The 27,618-nt window shown below is 42.0% G+C and overlaps 1 protein-coding gene across 4 annotated transcripts in view; it reads right to left on the reverse strand.

Moving 5' to 3' along the window:
- INTS4 (integrator complex subunit 4) overlaps positions 1-27,052 on the reverse strand; it is a 67,254-nt gene extending 40,202 nt beyond the window's left edge. The window contains exons 1-12 of one of the 4 annotated variants that reach the window (XM_038401961.2): positions 26,693-27,052; positions 26,064-26,258; positions 14,811-14,928; positions 12,911-13,017; positions 10,678-10,863; positions 9,116-9,166; positions 7,945-8,033; positions 7,509-7,629; positions 6,838-6,909; positions 5,618-5,792; positions 2,819-3,024; positions 692-834 (exon numbers count right to left, since the gene is read on the reverse strand). In XM_038401961.2, the coding sequence (XP_038257889.1) occupies positions 692-834; positions 2,819-3,024; positions 5,618-5,792; positions 6,838-6,909; positions 7,509-7,629; positions 7,945-8,033; positions 9,116-9,166; positions 10,678-10,863; positions 12,911-13,017; positions 14,811-14,928; positions 26,064-26,258; positions 26,693-26,746 (1,517 nt within the window). In that variant the 5' untranslated portion in view covers positions 26,747-27,052. Of the gene's footprint in view, positions 1-691; positions 835-2,818; positions 3,025-5,617; positions 5,793-6,837; positions 6,910-7,508; positions 7,630-7,944; positions 8,034-9,115; positions 9,167-10,677; positions 10,864-12,910; positions 13,018-14,810; positions 14,929-22,164; positions 22,345-26,063; positions 26,259-26,692 lie in introns of those variants that run through there. The other 3 variants (XM_043504079.1, XM_038401971.2, XM_043504080.1) reach the window with 3 other exon arrangements.
- Between the last annotated feature and the right edge of the window lie 566 nt (positions 27,053-27,618).

The following is a 27,618-nucleotide window of genomic DNA, read 5'->3' on the forward strand; positions in this document are numbered from 1 at the left end:
AAGCCCTGCAGATCTTGCACCTATCTGTCTGGTGCGCCTCCCCCAGACACTTCAGACACGAGTGGTGGGGGTCGCTCGTTGGCATAGGCTTGCTGCAGTTTCCACAGGGTTTAAAGCCTTGGGCTCAAGCCTAGGGACCAAGGGAGGTGGGAGGGGTTGGGATCGGGGAAACCCCGCTCCCAGACTTCATTATATACAATATAGACACTAACTACAACTAAACTAGGCTAAGCTCACTATATGAAAGAATGCTAAGAGAAGCATTTGTTAAGAAAGCGATGGCAGTTCCATCAACCGTCACTGGCAGTAAGAAGGAACTGAGGAAGGGCCGGGTCGGCAGGGTCATATATTGAGTGCCATGAAGGCACCTCTCCAGGGGGCTCCACAGCTGACCCAATGGAAACTCCTATGGGAAAACTTTCCAAGGACTATGCACGCAGCGCGCCCACACCTGATTGGAATTGACATGAACAAGCACTCAAAGAAGAATCTCTATTTCAGGTGTCAATGTGAAAAATGCTTAGTACCACTTCTGTTCAGAATACTTACAAGATAACAAGAAATCATACAGTAGCAACTGTACCCCTCAGCTAAATAAGACATTTACTGGCTTTAGGACTTGGTTATTAGAATAAATATGAAAGCCAAAAAAAGTGGACAAGCAAGAAGCGTGTAGAAAAGCAATACTTACTTCCATATGGACTCTCTGTCAGTAGGATATTTGGTTAGGTTTTTCAGCAGCTCCACCAATGCAAGATGGATGCCTTCTTTAGTCGAGACATTGGTGCAGCACAGTAGTTCATGAAGTGCTTCCCGAATGTCTCGGGAGGAATCCTAAAAAACCAAGAGCTCTAACTATTAGCATGCACGTGTACATATATGCATATCTGTACACATATTTTAAAGATTGTAGAATTATTCCCATAGGTTCCCTAAATCCAGTGTCTATTTCTAGTAGGTTACAGCAAAACCCAGAGGAACATCAGTCCAGCCTGATTGCTGCAGGCTCTGTTTCTTTTGAACTCAGCCAAGCTGTCTCACTTACACATGCGCTTCCTTTCACGGATGAAAAAACTTTTCCACTCTTCACTCTCTCAAATGAAAATCGGTAGGAGTGGTAAATATACCAACTGGTATCCTCAGGCACAAAGGATCTGGTAGATATTTAGAGGTGCTGGGTAACTATTGCATGGCCAAGCAGAGGATGGTTGAAAACTACATTTAGCCATTTAGGAAGAAGTGTTCCTTTATTCAGCATTTGAAGCTAGAGCCTGCAGGCCCTTAATCAGGCAAAATTCCCATTCAATTCAGTGGAAGAAGTTATGCCCCAGGCATAACCTTAAACGGGTTTGCAAAGATGTCACTGAAGGCCATAATCTGGCCTGCAAAATCTATTACTGGAGATGATGTATGGGATGAACAGAGCCCAGCATGACACTCAGTTCCTAGGTTGAGTTTGCCAGGCTGGCAGGCGGGTGTGTGTGTGTGGGGTGGGGGATCTTTTTACTTTTGAAGTGCACAAAGCTTGATACTGGAATCCAGTGAGACAATAAATATGGAACCCCACAATGTCATTTTTGCAGTCACTGTTTAAGGCAGAAAAATATCTCAAGAAACGCCTTGCTGCCTGAAGTGTCACCTTTCACATATACTGTAACATGGAGGTCCTATAGCTCTATTTGTACAAGTGTTTACTATGGTGCCATAGCGGAATTCCAATTTGAAAACGTACATTCTACCTGCCTAAAATACACTCTGTACTTTCAAATGCACACATTATTTTCCTCTTTACCAGTACTTATGTAGTGTTACTGTGTGCTGTTAAAAAGCTTTTGTGTTCTGCTCCAGAGACGGCTGTATTTCAGTGGCAGATTTTTTTTTTTTTATGATTTGCTGAACACCAACACCATGAGAAGAAACAGAAGCCCTGCTATTAAGAATCTCAGTCTAACTAAACAAATAAAGATAGTGCAATGGGTAATCAAAGGGTGAAAGTATCACAGGGCTGTGCAGAATGTTGAGCGTTTGTCTTGTTTTTTAAATAAATTAACACTGCTGAGTGGACAAATCTTCACAAAGAAGATGTGTTCTAAGGAGGGACTTGAGAGAGAGAGAGAGAATGAAAGTATCGCATGCAAGATCAGGCATAGGGGTTGCAAGGAAGAAGGCATGGAAACAAAAGTGCGAGAAGATTATAAAGGGCTGGATAGGCACATGACTTGAGAAGAGGAAAGTCAAGAGTAATAAGACATTAGAACCAGAGCAGAGTTGTACTTGCTTTCAAGTCTCTGCACAAGGAGTTTGCATTTGATAACAAAAGTAGCCAGTGGAAAAGCAGACAGACATGGTAGGAGCAGCTGGCGAAAGCAGTGGGGTTAAAAAAGAAAATGGTAAAGGCAAAGGCCAACATTTTCAAATAAGGGTCCCTAAATGAAAGTGGCATGATTTACAGGCCACTTATTTTGGTGCCCAAGTAGGGATTTAGGGATTGGCAAGTATTAGCCAAAGTGCTCAGAAATCCTTCAGGATCAGAGATGCTATATAAAGCATCAATTATCACATTTCAGCTGGCATAACATGAATGATCAATCACTGTAGAAATACAAACAACAAAAAAAGATGTAGGACTAAATTTTCAAACATGATTACTGATTTTAGGTGCCTTGATTTTTGGGTATTCAATTTCAGCTTTTTTGAAAGTTTAGGCCATACTCTGTATCAGCATATATCTTGAGTTTTCTTACAAAAAATCAAAAGGTAATAAATTCTAGATCAAAGACAGTGGCCATGGGAAGCTCTTTCCAAAGAGAACACTTGCCTCCAAGACAGCTAGCACGGTATCGAGCTGGTCCTCTCGCAGTGTTATGTTGTTGGAGATTTTTCTCATCGTGTGTATCGACTGCAATCTTACCTCTTCAATCTCATCATTAAACATGTCTACTAGAAAATCCAGACACTTCTCTGCAAAAGAAGGTGAAGATTGAGCCAGCATACAGAGGGCCTCAACTGCAGCAATCCGAACCTCTGAAAGAAGGAAAAAAATCTTATTTAGGGTTATTTTTAATACTGGTCAAAAGCTATATCACTTAGTAGACAGACCTCAAGCTATGCAAGGGTAAGAATTTTGAGAGGAGACCCCTAAGGAAAATTTTGAATCACCAGAGCTGTCTCTGTTAAGTATCATTCACTCCAATTACCAGTTCTGAGCAGCACAAGCTACCGTTTGAAGTGACACTGGAGGTATTTTCAGGTGAGACAAAAAACAAGTTTATTATTAGATTATTAGAGAGCCATGGCATGTTTTGCAGGAGTAGGAGTTCAATAATTACATTCTGCCTCGCTGTAGACTTCCTGCCATTTCAATTGTCTAGTGTTCTTCACATCCTTCCTTCACTTGCTGTGTAGTTCTCTATAAAAGTTACATTTCACCCCAGGGTGATTGTGTTTCAATAGCAGAAGTGAACCCTGCAGCAATTCTCAAACTGTGGGTCAGGACCCCGTTTTAATGGGGTCACCAGGACTGGCTTAGACTTGCTGGGGCCCGGGGCCAAAGCCCAAGTCCGAGGGCTCATGTTACAAGCCCCCTGCCTGGGGCTGAAGCCCTTGGGCTTTGGCCTCCCAGCCTGGGGAAATGGAGCTTTGACTTTGTCCCTCCCGCAGGGTGTTGGGGCTTGGGCGGGCTCAGGCTTTGGTTCCCCCTTCTGGGGTCATGAAGTAATTTTTGTTGTCAGAAGGGGGTCGCGGTGCAATGAAGTTTGAGAACCCTTAGTTTAGAGCTATGTGATTCCTCAGAAGGGAAGAGGTACCATGGGAATGATTAATATGCATGTTATTGGAAAGACCAGAAGGGATAGTCAAGCAGCCCACATGTATTCATACTGTAAGAGACACTGGAGGTATTTGAAGTACCTCCACATGTAATCCATTAAATGAAGGCAAAAGACTCTCTCATCCAGTTTCTGCAAGCTTTTGTGAATGGCGATCATAAAAACAACAGAACCAAATCTAGCATGCTATAAGGTATTTCTATTTTTCATCCAAAAAAGCTTGAAAACAGTGAATTAAATTTGCAAATATAGCACGTTAGGCCTATTGTTCTTGAACAACATGGTGTGATTCCAAATGCCTCTAATTAACTCGAAAAAATACAATCACAGTAAGACGTCTGCTTATTTAGTTATAGATCCTTTCCCCTCATCCACCAACCTACTCACTCAGTTAAGGCCGCACAGATTAAAACACATTTCATTGATACTGCTCTGGCAAGGGAGACTAAGATACAGATTAAAAATTAGTATAAAGGAAGGTTGCAGTGCTGGGTATAAGGTGGAACTGTAGCCAGTAGCATTTAAAGTGCAGTAATGGTCAGAGGGGTGACTGTATAAATAATTACATTTCCACATCAGTTCACCAGATCTCTGTGTATTCTGAGTCAATCATTCTTCATTGATAGATATGCTACCTTTGGCACTGCAGAGCGAAAAATCTATGTGAGAGCAAGTTGGATATTATGGTATGGAAATCTGAATTGTTCCAAGTGAAAAATCTTTATTATTAAGCCAGAAAAAACCCAGGTTATTTTTCACATCCCAGAAGGATTTTGACAGAAAACACCATGTAATTTTAATTGCAAATTGAGCAAGCCTAATACAGAAGTCATAGAGCAACAAACCAATCTTTACAATGTGATTTTACAGAGATACTTTTTAGAGCACACCCTGTACTTTCTAATGTCACTCCATCCACATGGTAAATTTTAAAAGCAACAATCAGCAATTACAGCTCATAGAAATTTTCATCTTCAAGGCACTTCACTAACATTAACCCTCTCAATAGCCCCATGGAGATACAAGGAGTAAGAATTATTCCCTATTGACAGATGGGGAAGCTGGGGCAGAGAGGTGAAGTGACCTTGGTTAGTCCCATCAACCAGGTCAGTGTCATTGACATAGCCAAGTTTAGAACTCCAGGGCTTGGGTCTCAATGTTGTGCTCCAAACTACCGCTGGCCAACTCTGTTAAAACTATTTACAGTGAGAGAGGACCAACATGCTTTAAACTGTTGTAAGATTAATGTAGGTTTCCCCTTTCTCTAGGCTCTAGAGAATCTGTCCATTTCCAGCAACAGCAACTAAAGTTTCTAATTTAGGACCCAATCTATCTTATTGAAGTCAATGAAAACACTTCCATTGGGAGCTGGATCTGATCCTTGAACAGTAGAAGTAGACACTCTTTTCCCCACACACTTACCTAAATTAACTGTTTTAAAAAATTATTGATTTCAGGGTATCCTAATACAGATTGCTTTGGCTGTCCAAAATGCTCAGCTAACATTAATTCAGTCTTGCAAAATCATGAATAGTTACCAACAAGGAACAAAATCTACTTGCTCACCCTCACCGAGATGGTAACGGAAAAAAACAAAAACAAAAACAAACCAACAACAAAAACCAACCTTGCACTATATTAGTCACTTTTTCTCAAAAAAAAAAAAAAAAAAGGGGGGGGGGGGGATCTGTTCCTGGCAACATGAATTTTGGAAAGCTATATTATTCAGTATGTTAGGGATTTTACATTCAGATCCTCCTTTCTTCGGTTGCCACAAAGTTAACACTCACCATACATTTCATCTTCCAGGCCGTGAACAAAAGCCCCACAAGCTCCCGATTCAATCAAGTTCACAGCGCCTGTGTCTATTTCTTCTTTGGGTGCATCGTCTCCCCATTTTCTGCCACTTGAAAACTCCCCAGAGCTGTAGAGCTCTTTGGCTCGTTCATGTGCAGTGCGCTTCCTCTGTGAAAACAAATATTATGATTGATTACAACTCAGATGTATCATAAAGGCTATTAAATTTTAAAGGAACTATTGGTGCATTAACTGACTTGTTCTGGCTCCATAACAAGGTTATAGCGAAAGACTTCAACAGTGATAGGAGGAACAGATGTAATTGCTGAGAGATATGAAAGCTACCCTCCTCTTACGTGAAAAATTACTCAATATTTTGTGCTTTGTTTTCACTGGCAAAAGAATAATATCTAAACACGTTTTAATTAACACATCATTAAACACGATTCTGTCGTTACCCCTGTTAAATTGCAGTTAAGCCCTACCACTTTAACATCACTGTGTGTCTATATTAGATAATAACTGGATTGAAATCATGCGTTAATCAAAATGTCTGCACATTTCCTAACACACTTCATTTGCCCAGTGCAGAAAAAGCCTTACATTCACTTTCCTTCCAACCAAGGATCTCAATACACTTTAAAAACATTAGCGTCATCCTATGAGATACAGATGAGTTATCCCATTTTGTAGATGGAAAAATTGAGCCAAAGAGAAGAAGGATTTTGCCCAAGGTCACTAAGTGAATCAACTACAAAATCACGATAAAAAAAAAAAAACAAAAAACAGGAGTCCCAATTCTAAGCGTTAAGTCATTTGAAATGACTGCCAAGCAGATCCTGTAAGATCTTGTGTTATAGCATGCTTCCAAAACTGGAACACAATCTTTCTGTTCACAATAAATGAGAGAGAAGCTCTAAAACAAGATGGTGTTAAGATAGCATGCTAATCCCACTCTCTCCTCAATGAAACCTGAACAGCTTCAGGAGTGATTTATTACAAGAACACAAACGCTAATGAAGCGGTTTAGGCTTCATTTTCTGTTAGATTAAAGTCAACCTGTCACGATCAATCAACTCTCAATTGCCCTGAGTCATGGAAAAGAAAGAAATATGTTAGACATTAACATACCTGTTGTGCAATTTTAGTATGCTAGGTAAGGGGGGGGATGGAACGGGAGGGGACAAAATAATAAAAGACAAGGTTTATGTACCCTCAGATCTGACATCAGCTTCTTGTCAAGTGTCTGCTCCAAGAAATGGGAACTAACTTGCTGCATAGATCCCTGAAAAAAAAAAAAAAAAAAAAAAACAAACCAACCACATTATGTGAAGAACCAAGATGGTTATGAATGTAAGCCAATAAAATCTGCTAAGTGACACACCCCAGCACAGCAACCACTCATTTCTGTATTTCAAGGGGTTTATATAGTGCTCATCACTGCAGTATTTAGGAGCTTTTAAGAGTTTATGAGTGTCCGCATATAAATTCATCACAGCACCCCACTCCCTCTATATAGTTGGTCCTAGCTAGGGATCTAAAAACCTGGCCTTGAAGTTGGGGGTCATAAATGAGATTTTGGTTGTGCTGAGGAGTCCATTCTCCAGAGGAGAGAACAGCTGTGACTCCCCAGCTGGAAAGATATTTTCTAATGGATCTGCATATACGCTAGCTCCATCTCTCCCCTCAAAACTGCCTTGAAATTTGGCGGAAATCAATTGATCTAGACACTGATATCATACTCAGTATCAACCAGCAAATCCAGTAAACAAGAGTCAGAACATTAATGCTCTCCTCACATCCTTTTTTCCCCAAATATAGGCAAAAAAAGCAACATACTGTGACCTTCTACCAAGAGGACATGAAAACAGCAAGGAAACTTACCAACAGTTTAGCAGCTTGCACTCTAACAACCCATGAGCCATCACTGACCATATGACATATTTTTCCAAATGCATCATCAACTAAGCGAATTTCTTCATTGGAAGAAGGAATTGGGACAATGCTGAATAAGACAAAGGCACACAATATAAAAGTTACTGTGCTGAGACTTTGTATAAAATGTGTTATCCTTCATGTCAAAGGCCAATGAAATAAACAGTGCTGAACTACTACTATATAACATAAGGAATCTTAGGAACAAACAAAAAAACGTCATCTAGTCCAACATGTCCACTTTTGGCTTAGGCTATAGGCATTTAATATACATAGCCATTCAAACCACAATGTAAGGGACTTGTTTAAGACAAAAACCTTCAGAACTAGCATGCTTATTCCCGTCCTGTATAACTTTTTGAATCAGTTTGCATACACCACATACCTCTCAGGATACATCTGACTGAGGACCCAGATCAACTGAACTGCAGCACTGCGTACCTGTTCATAATCATCTGAGAGCAATTTGCAAGCCTGAAATGAAGGTTTCCAAATATTAATCTTAAACCCCTGCACCAGGTTTACATTTAAGCTTCCATTAAACTCCCTTATATGATAAAGTACCGATTCTATACCAGCTAGGTGAGGTTATGAATCAAAATGTATTTGGTTATCTCAACCTAGTCCTACGAGACCTTTGTCCATTAGACATATCCAGTGCAATACTTATCAGATTGGTTAGCTCTGCTTGGGTGAGCTCTAGGACTGGCTGAACTACACAGAGACATGAAGAATGTTGCACAGCACCTATCCTCGCTACAACTGACTATGATCCATATTATTCACATTTTCATAGGCCTTGATCCTGCAACCATATCCATGAAAGTAGATCCCATCCTCACGGGAACATCAATGAGACTATTTAATTCTATTCAGGTTCTTATGCTGCGCTCATCATCATAGTATGAGCACCTTCCAGTAGTACATTAAGCAATGCTACTACACACCTGCCACACGATGTTTATTCACTCACCCTCTGTTCAAAGGAGAAAGCCTGTGCAGTGGAGTATCTTGTTTTGACAGGGTTTTTTTCCCCCCTAATAAATATACCTGTTGCTATGAGTTTACATAAGAGAAGGCAGATAAAAAAAATGCACTTTGCACTAGGAGCAGAAAGTGTAGGTGTTTGTGATGGTCCTTAGCTCTTGGTGGAGCTCATTCGACAGTCTCAGACCCACGGAGAAAGTTCTGTCTCCTGCAGAGACGAGCTTTACTCTTAAAGTAGAGAGTTCCATTATGCCAGAGGAGCATAGTTGTCAACCAGGTCTTTGTTCCAGAGCTTTAGATAGTCTTTTAGATATCCTGGGCCTAGGCCATGGAATGCTTGGAAGACTCTGCATGTGTGCAAGGTTCCACTTGCACAGATTAGACTGCAGGATCAGGGCCATAATTACTAAAATGCCTCACCTTTTCCCCAACCCTCTCCCTCCTCCAGTAAAAGTAAGCAAATTCCATCATCTCCACAGCTTCGCTGTCTTGAACATACTTCCTTTCCTTTGAACTACTTTGTCACAGAAACTAAAAAGGAACTTGCACAATATTAAATAAGGCATTACCTGACTGTAAATAGTCTGCTGCAATTTTAATCCTCTTTCATGTAGCTGCAGCTATAAAAGGAGAAAAAAAAAACAGATGCATCATTACATGGTTTTAAATAAGATAGTCAATTTTCATTACTATTGTCTCTGCCATTTTATTACCATTGACTTGAATCCCATAATAATTGCTTGTTATAGTAGTTGATTCTCTGCTACATTCAACTATTTCATGGCTTCTGCTGAATTAAATATTCTCATCTTATTATAATAAATAATTATCTAGACTTTGGTATAAAGTTTGTCTCCATCATACTTGGTTTTTACATTAGTGCTACCAATAACACCATCTTTCTCGAGTCTTCTGAAGAGTTGTGCTTCATAAAATGAATTCTCAATAAAATCTTGTCCTGAAAACATTCTCAACTATTGACCCCAGCAAAGCTGTAGAACCTTCTCTAGCAACTACAGACTGTTTCCACACAGAATAAGGTAGCTCCATATGAATTTCTGAAGTATAAATAGTAAGATAGAATTATATATGTTCCCTATACATGGGAAGGCTATCCAGTAGGCTATCATCTGAAAGAAAAGCATTTATCTTTTCTAGATTTCAGAGTAGCAGCCGTGTTAGTCTGTATTCACAAAAAGAAAAGGAGTACTTGTGGCACCTTAGAGACTAGACAGGCCTCTGCAGACTACGATTTACAAATGAAGAAAAAATATTAAAACAGTAGCAAAGTAGTCATAGGCAAGGTTTTTTGATGCCTCCAAAGAATGCTTTCTGGTCTCAAACTACAGAATGATGGAGGCTTTTGTGCTGTGCGATAGTCTATTGTCCTGGCAATAAGAGTCTAGGTTTGGACATTCAATTTAACCATAAAAAATTACTTGAACACATTTTAAAAAAAATCTTTAAAGAGTCATTAAAATACAACAGAAGTGGATGGAAAGAGCAGAGGGAGATCCCAACCAGACCCTACTGAAATCCTGTATTAAATGCTGCCTCTTTTTCAGAAGTTTAACAAGTGTCAATTTAAATACCCTCCATCCCCACGTGGAAATGGGTTTACCTTACTAGCAGTTGCTAAACACCCAATTAACATGATTACTGAGCCCTGCAGAAACGCTATTTTTAAGCATAAACTTTCTCTTGGATTTTTCCAGTTATTGAAGCTTTTCTTCTTCCTTCAGCAACTTCCTGATGCTACATCCTAACAAGCATTAGTCGGAGTGGTCAATATTGACCATAACCAAAGCTAAAGCAAGAAAAGCATATTTATTGCTAATTGGAATGTGCCTGTTTTTGTTATATATACACACCAAAAAATCTGAAGTCACTAAAATTATAAACTTCAAAAATATATATTTATTTTCTATTAATCTATTGTACAGAATCTGGATATTCCCCTCACACTTGTTAAAGGCCAATTTAATTGAAACTTGGGTAACTTTAATTCTCACATTTACCAAAATGACTTAATAAATCACCTTCCTGACTGAGTTTTTCTGGCTCAATTTACAACCACTTACAAGTCTTCTTGAGTGACTCCTAATACATTTAAGTGTGCAGCAGCACTTACCATAGCTTTTATAGCTGCAGTCCTAACTCGAGGGTCCTGATCATTAAAGTGGTCCCCTATTATCTTCTGGACATCTTTGGTAGCCAGGCTTTCAGCTTCTTTTGTGGCACTTTTTTCCACAGATCCAAGATAACCAATCAGCTGGAGGCACTTGTTTCTGACACCGTGCGAGGAGTCCGTCAGATACTGTGGAATGGGATAGAAGAAGATATGTTTTTCTTGGTATTTTATCCTTTCAAGCAGCAGACTGTTTCACATGAGATGAAGTCTCCCAAAAGTTTGTGGTTTGTTTTAAAGTTACAACAGTTTTCAGGGAAAAAGTCCAATAGTAGCTTTCCTTCAAATATTTGATTCTTATTTTATTCTATATATTATCAATCCTACAGAACAACAATTTCATGAAGAAGTTTACTCAGAAATTTTATACGCACATACATTACAGTTCTCTCCATAGAAAACTGCTTTTTCAGCAATGAATTAAAATAAGCTATCTCATGGGGCATAATTTTCAAAAACAGTTGCAGATGTAATTTAGGCAAAATACTGCACATCTTAAGTAGCACACACAAAATGAGTAACCGCTCATGCAGCAAGGATATTTGGCACTTACAACCATCCTCCCCATTTTTCAATTAAGAATAAAAGTATCCAAGTTGGAATTCAAGAGTTCCTAGTTCCCAGTCTTGTGCTCATACCAAAACTGCCTCAGAGTTTATATGACTTAAAAAAGATACCCTTAAATTTAGTAATCCGAACAAGGATTCCTATCCTGCAATAGATTGACACTGAAATCTCCTATTGATTTGGTACACATACAGAAAAGCAATTGTGGATACAGCTTGCCTCTTAATACAATTTGTAGAAAGAAAATCCTCCTCTACAGGTATATTTTCAAGTGGTGAGTAAAATTAGGTAGCATTTCACCAATCAATGAATCACCGATCTTCTGTATCAATGAAACATACACTATTAAATCCCTCCCAAAAGGCATTTTAAAGATCTTTTAATATAATACAATTTCTTCTTATATATTCTTCTCCTCTAACACTTTAGTAGACAATTGATCATAAACCAAGGAGAAGCAGAATACTTTAAAATTAAATTTAAATAAGGGGAGTGACTTACTGACTCATAATTTTTTCATTAAAATACCAAAAGAGAAATAGGTAACTATGGATAATTTATTAACTTACATGGCAATTCATTCTGTGATTTTTATTCAACGCGGCTACTCCATGAACAGAATGTACTTTGGTTACTGACATAATTGTAACAAATTGAGAATGGTCAAAAGGCTTATTGGTCAAATCAAACATTAGAGTCAGTATATTTTCTCCCTTTAACAACAAGATTATCTTAGCTATAAACAGACAGTTTTCTTGAGACTAGATGGGTGTGGTAATATTGTTTATTGGACCAACTTCTGCTGGTGAAAAAGACAAGCTTTCAAGCTTACACAGAGCTCTTTGTTTCTTTTAATAGGGCTCTTATGTGAGACATAAGTGCTGAGGGAAAGAGTTAGCAGGTGTGGAAGTCAGATATCATCGACTGCACAAGCTTAAAAAATACCACCCCCTAAATACTGCAAATTAATGTCAGCTAACATTATCTATGAACTCTGAGATGAACTTCATTTCCTTTTTGTCTTTTTAAATATAAAAGGCAACTAGTCTAGTGGACTGAGGACAGGCCTACAAATTAGGGAATCTGGATTTACATAGAACTATTGGGATGCTAGGTGAATTGCAGACAGGTAGAAAGACAATGTCCATATACAAATTTAAGATCGTTCTATTCACCTGGCTTCTTCATGCACCAGTAATGCCATCAGGAAAACAGGAACAACTTTTAACCACATTCAACACGGCTGCTACTCTGAAACCATTTGTAAATCTTTACATGAACAGGGTTACGTAAGTGGAAAGTATGAAAACTGATATGAATACGATTTTAACAGGTAGGTCATAGTTGCTATTTTGAGGCTTTAAGAGTCTCATTAATTCAGATTTAGAGAGTTTCAGTGTACTGGACACTTTTTGTTATGTAGATTTTTTGAATTGCCAATCATAAAAATTCTGATAACATCAATGACGCATATTTAAAATTTAGAGTGAAACTCTCCTCCCAGATATGTGCATGCAACTGCCTTTGATTTCAACACAAGCTACATGAGTATTTGGAAGCAGAATTTGGCCTCTAAAGCATATTTACTTCATCAATAAGACTATATTACCTTGCAGGCTACGTCTAGCAGTCTCATTCTGACAGCTGGGTTCTCTGAGAGTTTCGTCCCAATTACCAACAGGGTATCCAGCAGCTGAGCAAGAACTTGGTGGGACTCTGTCAAACAAAACAGTGAAAGATTTCATATCTCTTTACTAATTTCGTGAGCCTACAAAGATTTCACTGTCTACATTGCAAGTAAACTGATAAACCACTGTGCGTATTACATAAATGATGTTCTCATGGGATGGAATTTCCAAAAGTGCCTAAGTCCCACTGACTGTCAATTGAACTTGTGCTCCTAAATCCCACTGGTGACCTGCATCCCCACCTCCTAAGAAATGTTTTTTACATAAAGTGCTTCGAGAGATGAAATTCTTTTAAAATTAAAACAGACTTTGTTACAGCAAGAAATGGGGGTTAGTTTGTCCTTCACCCTCTTATAAAAATAGTGCTCATGGAATGATGTTTTTATGCAAATTAAAAATAAACTTCTGCCATTATCCTGCAGCTGGGGTGAGGAAAGATTCCATTACAGTGTTCCACTTGCAAACAAGGCTGTCCCCCAACACATAGCAACTAAGAAACAATGTCTCTGCCTCTGTGATTTTACAGCAGGAACACACACACTGTACCGTCTGCTGTTCTACAAAGACATTATATAATAAACAGTGATGCTGAAAGATTTTTTTGCCTTGAGAATGTCATGATAGGATTTTCCACTGGTCATAACAATAGAGAATATGGTGTGGGGGGAGGAAATAATGTTCCCTCTGAGCAATAATCCCCAATCTTATATTTAGGCTGTTTGTGTTCACAGAGTCTTGCCACAGTCCTTAGATCAGTGGTCACCAGTCGATGGCAACTGACTGGTTGATCCTCGAGTCTCTGCCAGTCGATCGCAATCTCTGCAGCCAATGGTGCAGCAGGGCTCAGGCAGGCTACCTGCCTGCCTGCCATGGCTGCTCTCTGCTCGCAGAAGCAGCTGGCACGTCTCTACGGCCCCTGGGAGGAGGGGAGTCAGGAAGCTCTGTGCGCTGCCCCGGCCCCCAGCACTGTCCCTGCAGCTCCCATTGGCTGGAAACCAGCCAATGGGAGCTCTGAGGGTGGTGCTTACAGGTGCAGGCAACACGAGGAGCCCCACTGCCCCCATCCCACCCAGAGCCGACAGAGATGTACTAGCAGCCAGCCGCTTCTGGGAGCAGCGTGGGGCCATGGCAGGCAGGCAGACTGCTCGAGCCCTGCTGTGCCACTGACCGGGAGCTGCCTGTGGCAAGCGCCTCCCAGCCAGAGCCTGCACCTCGCAACCCCTCTTACACCCCAATCCGGAGCCCCCTCCTGCACCAACTCCCTCCCAGAGCCTGCACCCCTCACCCCCTCCTGCACCCCAATCCTCTGCACCAGCCTGGAGCCCCCTCCTGCACCCAAACTCCCTCCCAGAGTTTGCACCCCTCAGTCCTGCACCCCAGCCTCCTACCCCAGGCTCATCCAATACACACCCCACAGTTGAGATTGTTACATTGATTTGTGACAATCCCTGAAGGATTTTGGATCTACAAACCACGAATGACACTAATAAAAAGTAAAACTCATGAAATGTCCAATGGATTCAATGAGATTAGGTGCATTGTGACCGTATGACCCCTGCACACAAACTCCCTCCGAGAGCTAGCACTCCTCACTCCTGCACCCCAATCGCCTGCCCCAGGCTCAGCCCGGAGCCCCTTCCCATACTCCCAGCTGGAACAGGGAATGGAGTGAGCAGGGTGGGGCCTCAGGGAAAGGGGCGGGGTAGATCTTAAATTCAAGAAGTGATCTTGTGCGTAAAAAGATTAGAGACCACTGCCGTAGATGTATAAAGTCTGGAGAATTCTGGCTTGAATTCAAATTAGATCTGAAGTGCGACTTACTCTCATTTTGAAGTATGTTAATTGCATCATCCATAATGCAGTCTGGAGAAAATCCTGCTGTCTTCGATAACAAACCTAGCAAGGAAGCAATCTTCAGTCTCACAGAGGGATCATTCTCCTAGGGATGAAAGAAATGATTGTCTCCTCAGCTCTCTTTTCAATTTAAAGATCATAAAATAGTGAAACACAGGCCAGGACCCTCATACAGCACAAAACTATGGACATCAAGACTGCAGCCACCCCCTCACCCTCACTGGCCCTAATTACTGCAATGCTAAATTCAATAGCATCTTGAGATTCCCATGGCAGCTCACAGAACATTTCAAAAGAGTTCTTTCACTGAATATGAAATGAGTAATGCACTGACAGAAAGTATTCCCTGTTATTTTGATACTAAATTCAGATGGCTCAAATGGTTTCAGTTTGAGACCGTACATTTTCAGTTTTCAGCATGCAGGAGAGTTTTCTATTGACAACACGGATGTACTGCAACAATTATTGATGAGAAAGATTGAGGATTTTAGAAAGTGGGTAGAGGGAGTTGGGAGTTTTGGCACCCAGAACATGTCAAAAAGAAGTTTGGGGTTTAGCACAAAGGAAGCAGTTGAGGCTTTTAGCACTGGGAAGGATGTGTGTCTTGTGTGTCTGCCTACAAACAAAGGAGAAAGCTGCCTCACTGTGTCCAAAGATAACGGTAAGTATGAGCTATGGATTTCTGCCAATTTACGCAATGGTGAAAGTTTTTGGTGATAATCATGTTGCCATCATTAGGCATCAGAATCAACATTCCATTTAAATTACTAGGAGTAGTCCACATCTCTCAGAGTTACTGGTTCAGGCTGTCTGCAGGGTTAGGAAGACAACTATGCCTCAGGTCATACTTGGAAATTTTCCCATCATAAGGGTGTAAGAGAAATCTAACTAAGGCCTAGTCTACCCTGGCAACATTAAAGCGCTGCCGTGTAACGTGACTTGTATAGTCACAGCAGAGCACTGGGAGAAAGCTCTCCCAGCGCGCTAAAAAAACAAAACCCAGCTTCACGAGGGGCGCAGCTACCAGCGCTGGGGCACTCTCTACCCTGGCACTTTACAGTGCTGAAACTTGCTGCCCTCGGGGGGGGTGTTTTTTCATTCCCCTGAGCGAGAAAGTTGCAGCTCTGTAAAGTGCCAGTGTAGACAAGCCCTTAGACTGTGAAGACAAGATCTGTAAGAAATAGGGTCACATTATGTGGCCAAGCAATCATGGAGTTCTGAATATCAGAACTGCAATAATATCACACATTAATGGTGTGCCATTCTATACCTAAGGGGAGCACCCCATATTCATCATTTATATATAATTGTGATTTTTCACATAAAGCATACCATGTGAGATATCAGGGGAAAGGTTATAATCCACTAAAAGCCACGGTTCCATCTGTGTGTATCATTAGGGCATATGAAGTTATGATAATTGTGTTGTATGCTGTCACTAAAATATGCAGTGGATTTGAGAAATGTCCAGATACTAGCTCTCCAGAGACAATGACAAGGGAGGTAACCAATGCTCAGGTGGGTGCTGAACAGACATCACCAGCCATTGTCCAGCAGAAGAGTTACAATTCAATGACTCACTCACAGGAGACATACCCGGGGTACTGCTTCACTTTGTGACTCAGCAATGCCCACCAGACATGCCTGGACTTGTTCTCCAAGCACACGGACTAAGGGTATAAAACAGAACACAGGGGCCACATGCTTGGCCTTTCTCCTTCCCCCACCTACACTGCAAGCAACAAGGACACTCAGAAGACTGAAGACTACAACAGAAGAAACTGGCCCAGGTTTCAAAGATGAAACCCACGTACTATGAACTGCAATATCCAGTAGAGTGAGAAAAACTGCTTGATCTAGATGTTTCTCAGTCTAATAGGGTTGACTTTAGATTGCGTTCTTATTAGGGCTGTCAAACGAATAAAACAATTAATTGTGATTAATCGCACTGTTAAGCAATAATAGAATACCATTTATTTAAATATTTTTGGATGTTTTCTTCCCTTTCAAATATATTGATTTCAATTACAACACAGAAAAGTATACAGTGCTCACTTAATATTTATTTTTGATTACTACTTTTTTTACAGTGCAAATACTTGTATTTTTCAATTCACCTAATACAAATACTGTAGTGCAATCTCTTCATCATGAAAGTTGAACTTACAAATGTGTAATTATGTACAAAAAAACTGCATTCAAAAATAAAACAAACAATGTAAAATTTTAGAGCCTGTAAGTCCACTCAGTCCTACTTCTTGTTCTGCCAATCACTCAGACAAACAAGTTTGTTTACATTTGCAGGAGATAATGCTGCCTGCTTCTTGTTTACAATGTCACCTGAAAGTGAGAACAGGCATTCTCATGGCACTGTTGTAGCCAGCATTGCAAGATATTTATGTGCCAGATGCACTAAAGATTTATATGTCCCTTCATGCTTCAACCACCATTTCAGGGGACATGCATCCCATGCTGAGGATGGGTTCTGCTCAATAACAATCCAAAGCAGTGCGGACCGACATGTTCATTTTCATTATCTGAGTCATGCCACCAGCAGAAGGTTGATTTTCTTTTTTGGTGGTTTGGGTTCTGTAGTTTCCACATCGGAGTGTTGCTCTTTTAAGACTTCTGAAAGCATGCTCCACACCTCAGCCCTGTCAGATTTTGGAAGGCACTTCAGATTCTTAAACCTTGGGTCAAGTGCTGTAGCTATATTTAGAAATCTCACATTTGTACCTTCTTTGCGTTTTATGAAAGTGTTCTTAAAATGAACTACATGTGCTGGGTCATCATCCGAGACTGCCATAACATGAAATATATGGCAGAATGCGGATAAAACACAGAGCAGGAGACATACAATTCTCCCACAAGGAGTTCAGTCACAAATTTAATTAACACATTTTTTTAATGAGCGTCATCAGCAAGGAATCATGTCCTCTGGAATGGTGGCCGAAGCATGAAGGGGCATATGAATGTTTATCATAACTGGCAATTAAATACCTTGCAATGCTGCCTACAAAAAAGTCATGCAAATGCCTGTTCTCACTTTCTGGTTACATTGTAAATAAGAAGAGGACAGCATTATCTCATGTAAATATAAACAAACTTGTTTGTCTTAGTGATTGGCTGAACAAGAAGTAGGAGTGAGTGCATTTATCTCTGCTAATTTGCCCCATCTGAGAATCTGGCATGGGATCCTGATTTGCAATACAGGGGCCCATGGAAGCCACTTTACATTGGTTTGGTTTTGAGTGCAGCTATGTAATAAAAGAAAAATATCTACATTTGTAAGTTGCACTTTCATGACAAAGATATTGCACTATAGTACTTGTATGAGGTGAATTGAAAAATGCTATTTCTTTTGTTTATCATTTTTACAGTGCAAATATTTGTAATAAAAAATATACTTTGATTTCAATTACAACACAGAATAAAATATCTTTGAAAATGTAGAAAAACATCCAAAATATTTAATAAATTTCATAAATGGTATTCTATTGTTTAACAGTGCGATTAAACTGATTAATCGTAATTTTTTTTTTAGTTAATCGTGCGAGTTAACTGTGACTAATCAACAATCCAAGTGCTTGTATTTTCTTTTCTTTTGGTAACTAACTCTATCTTTTGTAGTTAGTAAACTTGTTTAACTGTTTATCTTTACCAGTGAGTTTGCCCAAAGTGTTTGGTAAGGGTGTTTGCTCAGGTTTACAAAGGCTAGTGTATATCCACTTTCCATTGATGAAGTGGTCAACTAATTAATAAATTTGCACTGCTCGTCTTGAGCAGTGCAAAATGGTATATTCCTGAGGTACAAGGCTAGGAACTGGGGGGGGGATTTGGCTGATGCCTTTCTCAGTGCGATTCATAGAATCATAGGACTGGAAAAAACCTTGAGAGGCCATCTAGTCCAGTCCCCTGCACTCATGGCAGGACTTAGTATTATCTAATCCCTGACATGTGTTTGTCTAACCTGCTCTTAAAAATCTCCAGTGATGGAAATTCCACAACCTCCCTAAGCAATTTATTCCAGTACTTAACCACCCTGACCATTAGGAATTTTTTCCTAATGTCCAACCTAAACCTCCCTTGCAGCAATTTAAGCCCATTGCTTCTTGTCCTATGCTTAGAGGTTAAAAAAACATTTTTTCTCCCTCCTCCTTGTAACAACCTTTTACGTATTTGAAAACATTTGATCATGAGTGGCTATGGGAGCATTCATGCAATTTAGCTGAGTGTGGGGCTCCACATGCTGAGTGCTGAGTGATAACAGTGCCTGGAGGGGTTTGCTGCTTGTCACTAGCAAAGTATTAAGGGGACACAGCGGTCCCAGGCTGCACCCTGGGGATTCCGTCACAAATGGTTCACTTGGCTTAATGTGCTGCCTGAAACAGTGGCCAATGTTAGAGGCTTCAGAGGCATCCGCTCCATAATGCAATAGGCCAATGAAGAGCAATTGCTTCATAATTCTAGCTGGAGAGCAACCTATTCCCTGAAGAATGAAGACTTAGTGCTCTTGCAATATTACTTCTTAGGGAATTCTGCGCTGTTGTGTGCATGCATAATTAATGAGCCATGCATATTTTTTATTTTTTTGCATTGAAAAAAGCTTCCCCGAAATGTTGCTGTAGTTCCGCTTTTTGTCCACCAGAGGGTGCTGTGGAGAAAAAACACAGCAGCAACTCCCGGCCAGCAAGGGAAGACAAAGAGCCTGCAGAACCTTCTCCACAGCGCCTGTCAGGCCAGGTCAGGAGCTGTGGGGAGACAGTCTCATAAAGGCTAGTGGGGGAGGCACTAAATGGGAGTGGAGGCACAGGGCCACGGCGGGAGGGAGGTGCAGGACCACATGGCGATGCAGGAAGGGGTGAAAAGTTACATAGGGACAGAGGGTAGCTGGGTGGGGGCACAGAGACACATGAGGATGGGGGAGGGGGTGCAGGGCCACATGGGGATGTGGGAGTGGGTGTCTGAGTGGGGGTGGAGGAACACATGGAGACAGGGGCAGATGTGCCTGGCTGAATGGGAGAGGCTAGGGGTCAGCCAGGGTCCGCATGGGGGAAGCTTCCTAACAATCCCTTCCCGTGCCCCCAAAAAACATGTTCCATACTTTTCCCACCCATACCCAACAACCTTCCAAGTTCACACCCAGCAATTTACTCCCCTCTCCCTCAGTTCCTCTGTTACCCCTAACTCCCCCAAGCCTTTGCCCTGCTTCTGAGGGGTGCTGGAAATAAAGTTCCGTATTGTAGTTTAAATGAATTATTACTCCGAGTTCTATATTAATATGCCTAGTAAGGAATTTATTTGTCAAAAAACGTTTCCTGAATCTTTTTTGTTATCTGTATTGTTACAGACATACTTGCTAACAGGTATTTTGAAATAAATGACTAAAAATAATTGAAACTGGTGTGATTATATTGTGTTATTTTGACAAATAAAGTATGCCGAATTTTGCAGAATTTTAAAATATTGTGGGCCGAATTTTTAATTTTTTGTTACAGAATTCTCCCAGGAGTACAATATGCAGTATAACTAAACTATTTACCTCAATAACGTGACGCACAGATTTCCACAGAATACACTATGTGCTTACACAAATTTCCAATGCCTCTGATGTTCTTGTATTAAAAGGATACCATTAAACTAGATTTAAATGAAATTAACTATTTCTAATAAAGGTATTTTTTAATCCTACATGAATGAGTCTTGCAGTTTTATATTAAAAAAGTTTAAAAGATTATTGAGGTGTTTCTCTCTTCCACCTCTTGGCCGTGAGCAGTGGATTAGGGAAACTGACCTTAGTTTCCAGGTCTCGTCGTTACCTCATGGACCAGTACAGAGGTAAGAGGAGGAACCTCCAGCTCCCTATTCCTGGCCAAGTGGACAAGTCAGGAAAAGGCTCCAAGGATCAGCTCAGCTGCAAATGACTCTGAGCTCTTAAGGACCAAATTTTCTAAAGATTACAACTCCATTTATGACAGGTTTCAGAGTAACAGCCGTGTTTGTCTGTAGTTGCAAAAAGAAAAGGAGTACTTATGGCACCTTAGAGACTAACAAATTTATTTGAGCATAAGCTTTCGTGAGCTAATGCATCCGATGAAGTGAGCTGTAGCTCACGAAAGCTTATGCTCAAATAAATTCGTTAGTCTCTAAGGTGCCACAAGAACTCCATTTATGCACTTAAATAAGTGACAGGATTCTCAGAAGAGCACAGCATGTTCGGCGCTCAGCTCTTTGGAAAATCTGGCCAGAACATCACAATGAAAGCTGTTGGGTCTGAACACTTCTGAAAATCTGGCCCCAATTATGGCAGTGAAGCACTTGAAATATCAGGCTTGTTTGTAGCTTTAACCATGTATGTTATCTTGTATTGTCTTCACAGAATTTCATCTCTGTCTTTTTGTTGTCCTATTATAATTAGATGTTGCCTTGTGGCTCCTACCAAATTGTCAATATGACCCTCAGTTGGACAATGCATGGGTAAAACCCCTGAAGTATGATATCCAACCCTATTCTAAAGAATGATAGTTATTCTTCCCAGACATATTTTCATGCAATTGTTGCCTCTGAGAGATGAGCAAAAGAAATTCACATCATGGGAAATCTGTCCCAACGGCTTTCCTGGGACATGGCCAGGATATGTTAGGTTTCTTACGTTACATAGTCCTTCAGTTTGTTGGAAAGTCATATTTGGAAAAGAAGTTTCCATCAAGATTTTAGTGAAGAGTAAGGAGAAAGCCACCAAATAGTCTCAATTGGCATGCCAATGCAGGTGTAGAAATAAATCAATATGGCTTAAAAATCTTAGACTGAGTTCAATATGGGATAGACTCAAAGATAAAATAAAAGAGAATACAGAAAAAAAGCATTCTGAGATTAACAACCTATCTAAGCATTCATGAAGCAGTTACCACCTTGGTATAGTTGCTAATGCTTTTGAGGACACTATAGGAACAAGTTTCAGAGTAGCAGCCGTGTTAGTCTGTACTTGTAAAAAGAAAAGGAGTACTTGTGGCACCTTAGAGACTAACAAATGTATTTGAGCATAAGCTTTCGTGAGCTACAGCTCCTACAGCTCACGAAAGCTTATGCTCAAATAAATTTGTTAGTCTCTAAGGTGCCACAAGTACTCCTTTTCTTTTTGTAGGAACAAGCTAACTCTCAGCTTGTACACATACACAAAAAGAGGGCAAGAAATAGTCTTCAACCAAGCATTTTGGAAAGGGAGCAATAGTCATTATAACAGGGAACTCCCACATAATTTGATAAAATAGGATGGGATTCACAAAATTAAATCTCAGAAGGATTGTTCTGAATTTCATACCTTGGCAGATATCAGGTTAGTTGGCTGAAAATGACCAAAGCAATTCCCCTTATGACTTCATCAACAGGGGAAGTAATGATTACTTAAAAAGGGAACCATCATGAGGATGTTCAGAAGCAAAGTTTCAGTTTGCAGTGTAGATCTATTATTCACAATGAGGTCTGGATGTACAGAACAGACCTGGAAGAGGATTAAGGGGAGGACTATTACCTAGATGCCAAAAAAGTATACATTGTTTCATTATTCATTTATTAGTTAGCTGAGAGCTGGTGACATGGATCAAACTGACAGCCTAGAGTCTAAACTAAAGTGTCCACAGACCAGGTACAGCAGGGCAACTGAGCAGCTTTACAAGCTTCCTGCACACTGCCCTGCTTGCATGACACAACCATGACCTTTAAGTAGAGTCCCGTGAACTTGCGGATATCTGCAGACTATGTTTGCGGATGGATGCGGATCCAAATTTTACAGCTAGAGCCTGGCAATTCTGCAGATATCCACGGACCGTGTTTGCGGATTGGATATGGATACCGATTTTGTATCCGGATACCAATTTTGTATCCGCACAGGGCTCTACCCTTAGGGACAATCTGCAGAAATAACATACAGTAGACCGCCGTTTATCCAACCCTCTATTATCCGGCTCTCCATATTAACTGAACAACCAGCACACACAGGTCCAGAAGTAAGCGATCTCATCTGTGGCCACTAGATGGTGCTGCAGCCTCGCACCTTCCCATTCTTCTGATTATCCGAATATTTGATTATCCCATCCGGGCCCGGTCTCAATTAGATCAGATAAACAGGCTTCTGCTGCAGTTCATCCTGCATGCCAACTTGCTCCTTTGGCCTGTCTGCTGAACTTGCCAACCAGAGTGCTAATTAACCACAAATCTGGAAAAAAGAAAAGGAGTACCCGTGGCACCTTAGAGACTAACAAATTTATTAGAGCATAAGCTTTCGTGAGCTACAGCTCACTTCATCGGATGAAAGCTTATGCTCTAATAAATTTGTTAGTCTCTAAGGTGCCATGGGTACTCCTTTTCTTTTTGCGAATACAGACTAACACGGCTGCTACTCTGACACAAATCTGGGATGATGGTTTTATGGGGCTTAGATCAGTGGCTCTCAAATTTTCCAGACTACTGTACTTCTTTCAGGAGTTTGATTTGTCTTGTGTACCTCAAGTTTCACCTCACTTAAAAACCACTTGCTTACAAAATCAGACATAACAATACAAAAAAGTGTCACAGCATGCTATTACTGAAAAAATGCTTACTTTCTCATTTTGAATTATCATATAATTTAAAAAAATCAATTGCAATATAAATATTGTACTTACATTTCAGTGTATAGTATATAGAGCAGTATAAATAAGTCATTGTCTGTATGAAATTGTAGATTGTACTGACTTCACTAGTGCTTATGTAGCCAGCTGCAAAGCTAGGCAAATATCTAGATGAGTTGGTGTACCCCCTGGAAGACTTCTGCGTACCCCTGGTTGAGAACTAGTGGCTTAGACCACCAACTCTTTTCACCTAGGACACCGAACAGCCCAAAGGAGCAGCAAACAGGAGAATTTTACAAGGGAGTTCTCCAGGTGAAGGAGAAGCAACTACACGAACCTTGGGGTGAGTTTGTTGTCTGTCTGTTGTTGTGCGCGCATACTTGCTTGCTGTGTGCCTGATTCATTGAAGTTTATAAGGTGGTGTGTTTGGGGGGCTGTGTGCTGAGCCTAGCTGTCTGCTAGGCTAAGCTGAGAACTTCCTAACAAGGCTCTAGCCTGCCATCCTTTCATCCCTAATCCCTTTAGGATGCCCTGACAAAGGAGTGGGGCTAACTCAGAGACCAGGGGTTTAAAAAGCCAGCTTATAAGTGACCAGAGGAGCTAGCAAACAAGAGGCTTTTGCATGGGAGTTTAGAGAGCAAGCATAAGAGCCAAATACACCTAACAAATTCTCTAAATTTAGGCCAATAAACACTCTCTCCCCACCCGACCCTTCCAAAAAGCCCCACACATACACATATACACACATACACCAACCCCCAGAAACAGTACAAACAATGCAGCCAGAAGTCCCGTAACAGAGTGGGGGCTATCCAGTTTACTGCACTGAATACATCATGTATGAGTACCTGCCTTGTGGGCAGGTGGAATGCATATGCGTTTGGTGCAAGCAGCTCATGGCCCTCAGATACAGAGTACAGGGTCTTGAGACCCGAGTGGCTGAATTGGAGAAGCTAAAGGAGACAAAAAGGAATCTGGACAAGACTTTGCAGGACACAATAGACAGATCTCACCCCCCATTCAAACAACCTCTTTGCCACTGAGGAGGATGAAAGTCTCAGGGAAGGAGAACATCAATCTAGAGCAGACAGAAACAATCCCATAGTCGGAACCTTCCTTCCAGATGATGTAATGGCATCCTCGCATGCTGAAGATAGCACTCTGGGGGAGGGGACCCCTGTTATTGGGAAGCGACAGGTAATAGTAATGGGGGGGGGTTGATTATTAGAAATACCGATAGTTGGGTTTGTAATGACCGAAAGACCTGCATGGTGAATTGCCTGCCAGGTGTGAAGTTTGCAGACCTCTCAAGACATAGAGTGACTTATGTGCAATGCTGGGGAGGAACCAGTGGTCATGGTACATGTAGGTACCCATGGCATAAGGGAAGCGAGGTGAGAGGTCCTGGAGGCCAAATTTAGGCTGCTAGGTAATAGATTAAAGTCCAGAACTTCGATGGTAGCATTCTCTGAAATGCTTCTAGTTACATGCACAGGCCAGTTAGACAGGAAAAACTGCAGGATCTCAATGTGTGGATGAGCTGATGGTGTGTGGAGGAAAGATTCACATTTATTAGGAATGGGGAAACTTTTGGGAAAGGAAGAATCTATACAGGAGGGATGGGCTCCACCTAAACCAAAACAGAACCAGATTGCTGGCATATAAAATTACAGAGGTAGTAGAGTGGTTTTTAAACCAAGGGCTAGGGGAAAGTTGACAGGTGCAGAGGAAAAACACGGTTTGGACAACCACATCCATTGGGGAGGATTAAAAGGGATACTCTATAATCTTAGTAAGGAGAAGAGGATATAAGTTGATAAAGTACAGGTAAGAACTAAAGAGAAACTGTTAAATGAAAAAGAGTTCCATTCAATTACATCACATGAAGGCAGACAACTAAATATTGACAGATTTTATAAGTGCTTGTATACAAACACAAGAAGTTTAAATACTAAGGTGCGTGAACTTGAGTGCCTGGTATTAAATGAGAATATTGTTATAATAGGCATCATAGAAACTTGGTGGATTCATGAGAATCAATGGGACACAATAATAACAAGAAGAAAAGGAGTACTTGTGGCACCTTAGAGACTAACAAATTTATTAGAGCATAAGCTTTTGTGAGCTACAGCTCACTTGCTCACGAAAGCTTATGCTCTAGAGACTAACAAATTTATTTGAGCATAAGCTTTTGTGAGCAAGTGAGCTGTAGCTCACGAAAGCTTATGCTCTAATAAATTTGTTAGTCTCTAAGGTGCCACAAGTCCTCCTTTTCTTTTTGCGAATACAGACTAACACGGCTGCTACTCTGAAGCCAGTAATAACAAGGGTGCTTTAAAGTTCATCCACCTCCCTACACTTCAGACCCCAAGCAGCAACTTCAAAGCATTATCTATTCAGTTATTTTATTAGCAGGAGCCCAACTAACCCAAGTCTGTCACCCCAGCCTTGGGAAGTTGGCTCCGAAACCCTAGGTCCTCTTAGAAACTCCACGTTCTATCATCAGACGCTTGAGCCACACATCCCTCCAACAAGAGCCCTGTCAGGAAATAGAACCGTCCAAATGGGCTTCCATTGCCTGCAGGTTGCTCCCCAGACCCTACTTCCCTACCTTGTAATAATGCTCCAGCAAGATCCTGACAACTCCTTCCACGCTTTCCGCCTCCACCGGTTTCCTGGCAAACTGAAGCAGATACTGCAGAGCATCCGCGGGCGAAGTGGCCTTACACAGATCTACGTGGAGCGCTGCCGATTTACTGGGCTTGGTCAGCCGCAGCTTCTTGGCGGAGATCTCTTCGTGCTGTTGCTGCGGAGCGAGGACACGGCGTGAGGCGGGACACCTGAACAGCGGGGGGCCACCGGGCCCGGGCCCCGGCCCCTCCACCCCTTTACCAGTAGGCCCACCGCTTGGAGGGGTCCCTTGGGCCCTCACGGGGGGACCCCCCCCCCCGCCACACACGCACCGAAGGGGTCCCCGGCGGGGCTGGCAGCTGCCCGGCTCCCCTGTGCTGCCCGCCCAGCACGCGAGGTTCCGGAGGAGCCGCCGCCGCCGGCGGGCCCTGAGGCCTCTCCCGGATCCAGGGTGGGGACCGGGAGGCCCTTCAGTGCTAGGCCTCAGGCTGCCAGCGGGCTTTCCTGCAACCCCGGGCCGCCCAGGAGTCGCCCTGCTCGGGCCGGGGCCGGGGCCCGGGGCCCCTCCCCCGCGGAGTCCCCTTCCGTGCTCCAGACTTCGCCCATTACCTGGACGACCTTAGTGAACTCCTCGTACACCCGCTTCTTCAGGTGCGCCGCCATAGCTGAGCCCCGCCGCCCTTCGCCTTCAGCAGGGCGTGGCCCGCCTCGGCCACCGTACGGTACCGTACCCTCCTTCTCCTTCTCCTTCCCCCCCCCTCACCCGGAAACGAAACCGTAGAGACGCTGAAGATGACGGGGAAGAGAAACCGTCCTTCCTAGACCCCTGGAGGTCTCCTCTCTATGGCCAGGGACTCTCAGGCTGGGGCGGGGCCTGCAGCTCCTGCAGTGGCCTTGGTGGATGCATCTGAAGAAGTGGGTTTTTTACCCACGAAAGCTTGTGCCCTAGTAAATCTGTTAGTCTTTAAGGTGCCGCCGGACTCCTCGTTGTTACAGTGGCCTTAAGTCAGTGGGGCAGGCTCAGGCCAGCACAAGGAGGCGGTGCCCTGAGCTGGCCCCACCCCGGGGCCTGCCCTTCACTGGGAGCGCCTGGAGCTAGGAAAGCCACCCTGCTAGTGGGAGGGTCCATAGTCCCCGGGCTAAAGCACTGGGCCGGGAGCCAGGAGAGCCGGGTGCCAGTCCTAGTACGGCCACGTGCGGCTCACCCGCGCGGCCCCAGGAAAAACAAAGCAGGGGCCGGGGAAGTGGTGACTCCAGCTCAGCGAAGGGAATCAGACCAAGCCACCCTTCAATTTCTAAACTACTAGTTCTCAAACTTTTTTTTTCGCGGACCGCTTGAAAATTGCTGAGGGTCTCGGCAGACCACTTAATGATCTTTCCAAACGGTTGTTTGTACCGTTAGATAACTATTGTCAAGCGCTTTCGATAAAAGCACTGTATTAAAAACAATTAATTCACTTTTTTTCTTCTACAAATAAAAGCACACAACTCATATTTTAATATCAGTAGTCTTACCTTTCTAATGTGATGGATGT

This window comes from Dermochelys coriacea, chromosome 1 (assembly GCF_009764565.3).
Source record: "Dermochelys coriacea isolate rDerCor1 chromosome 1, rDerCor1.pri.v4, whole genome shotgun sequence".
Classification (NCBI taxonomy): Eukaryota; Metazoa; Chordata; order Testudines; family Dermochelyidae; genus Dermochelys; species Dermochelys coriacea.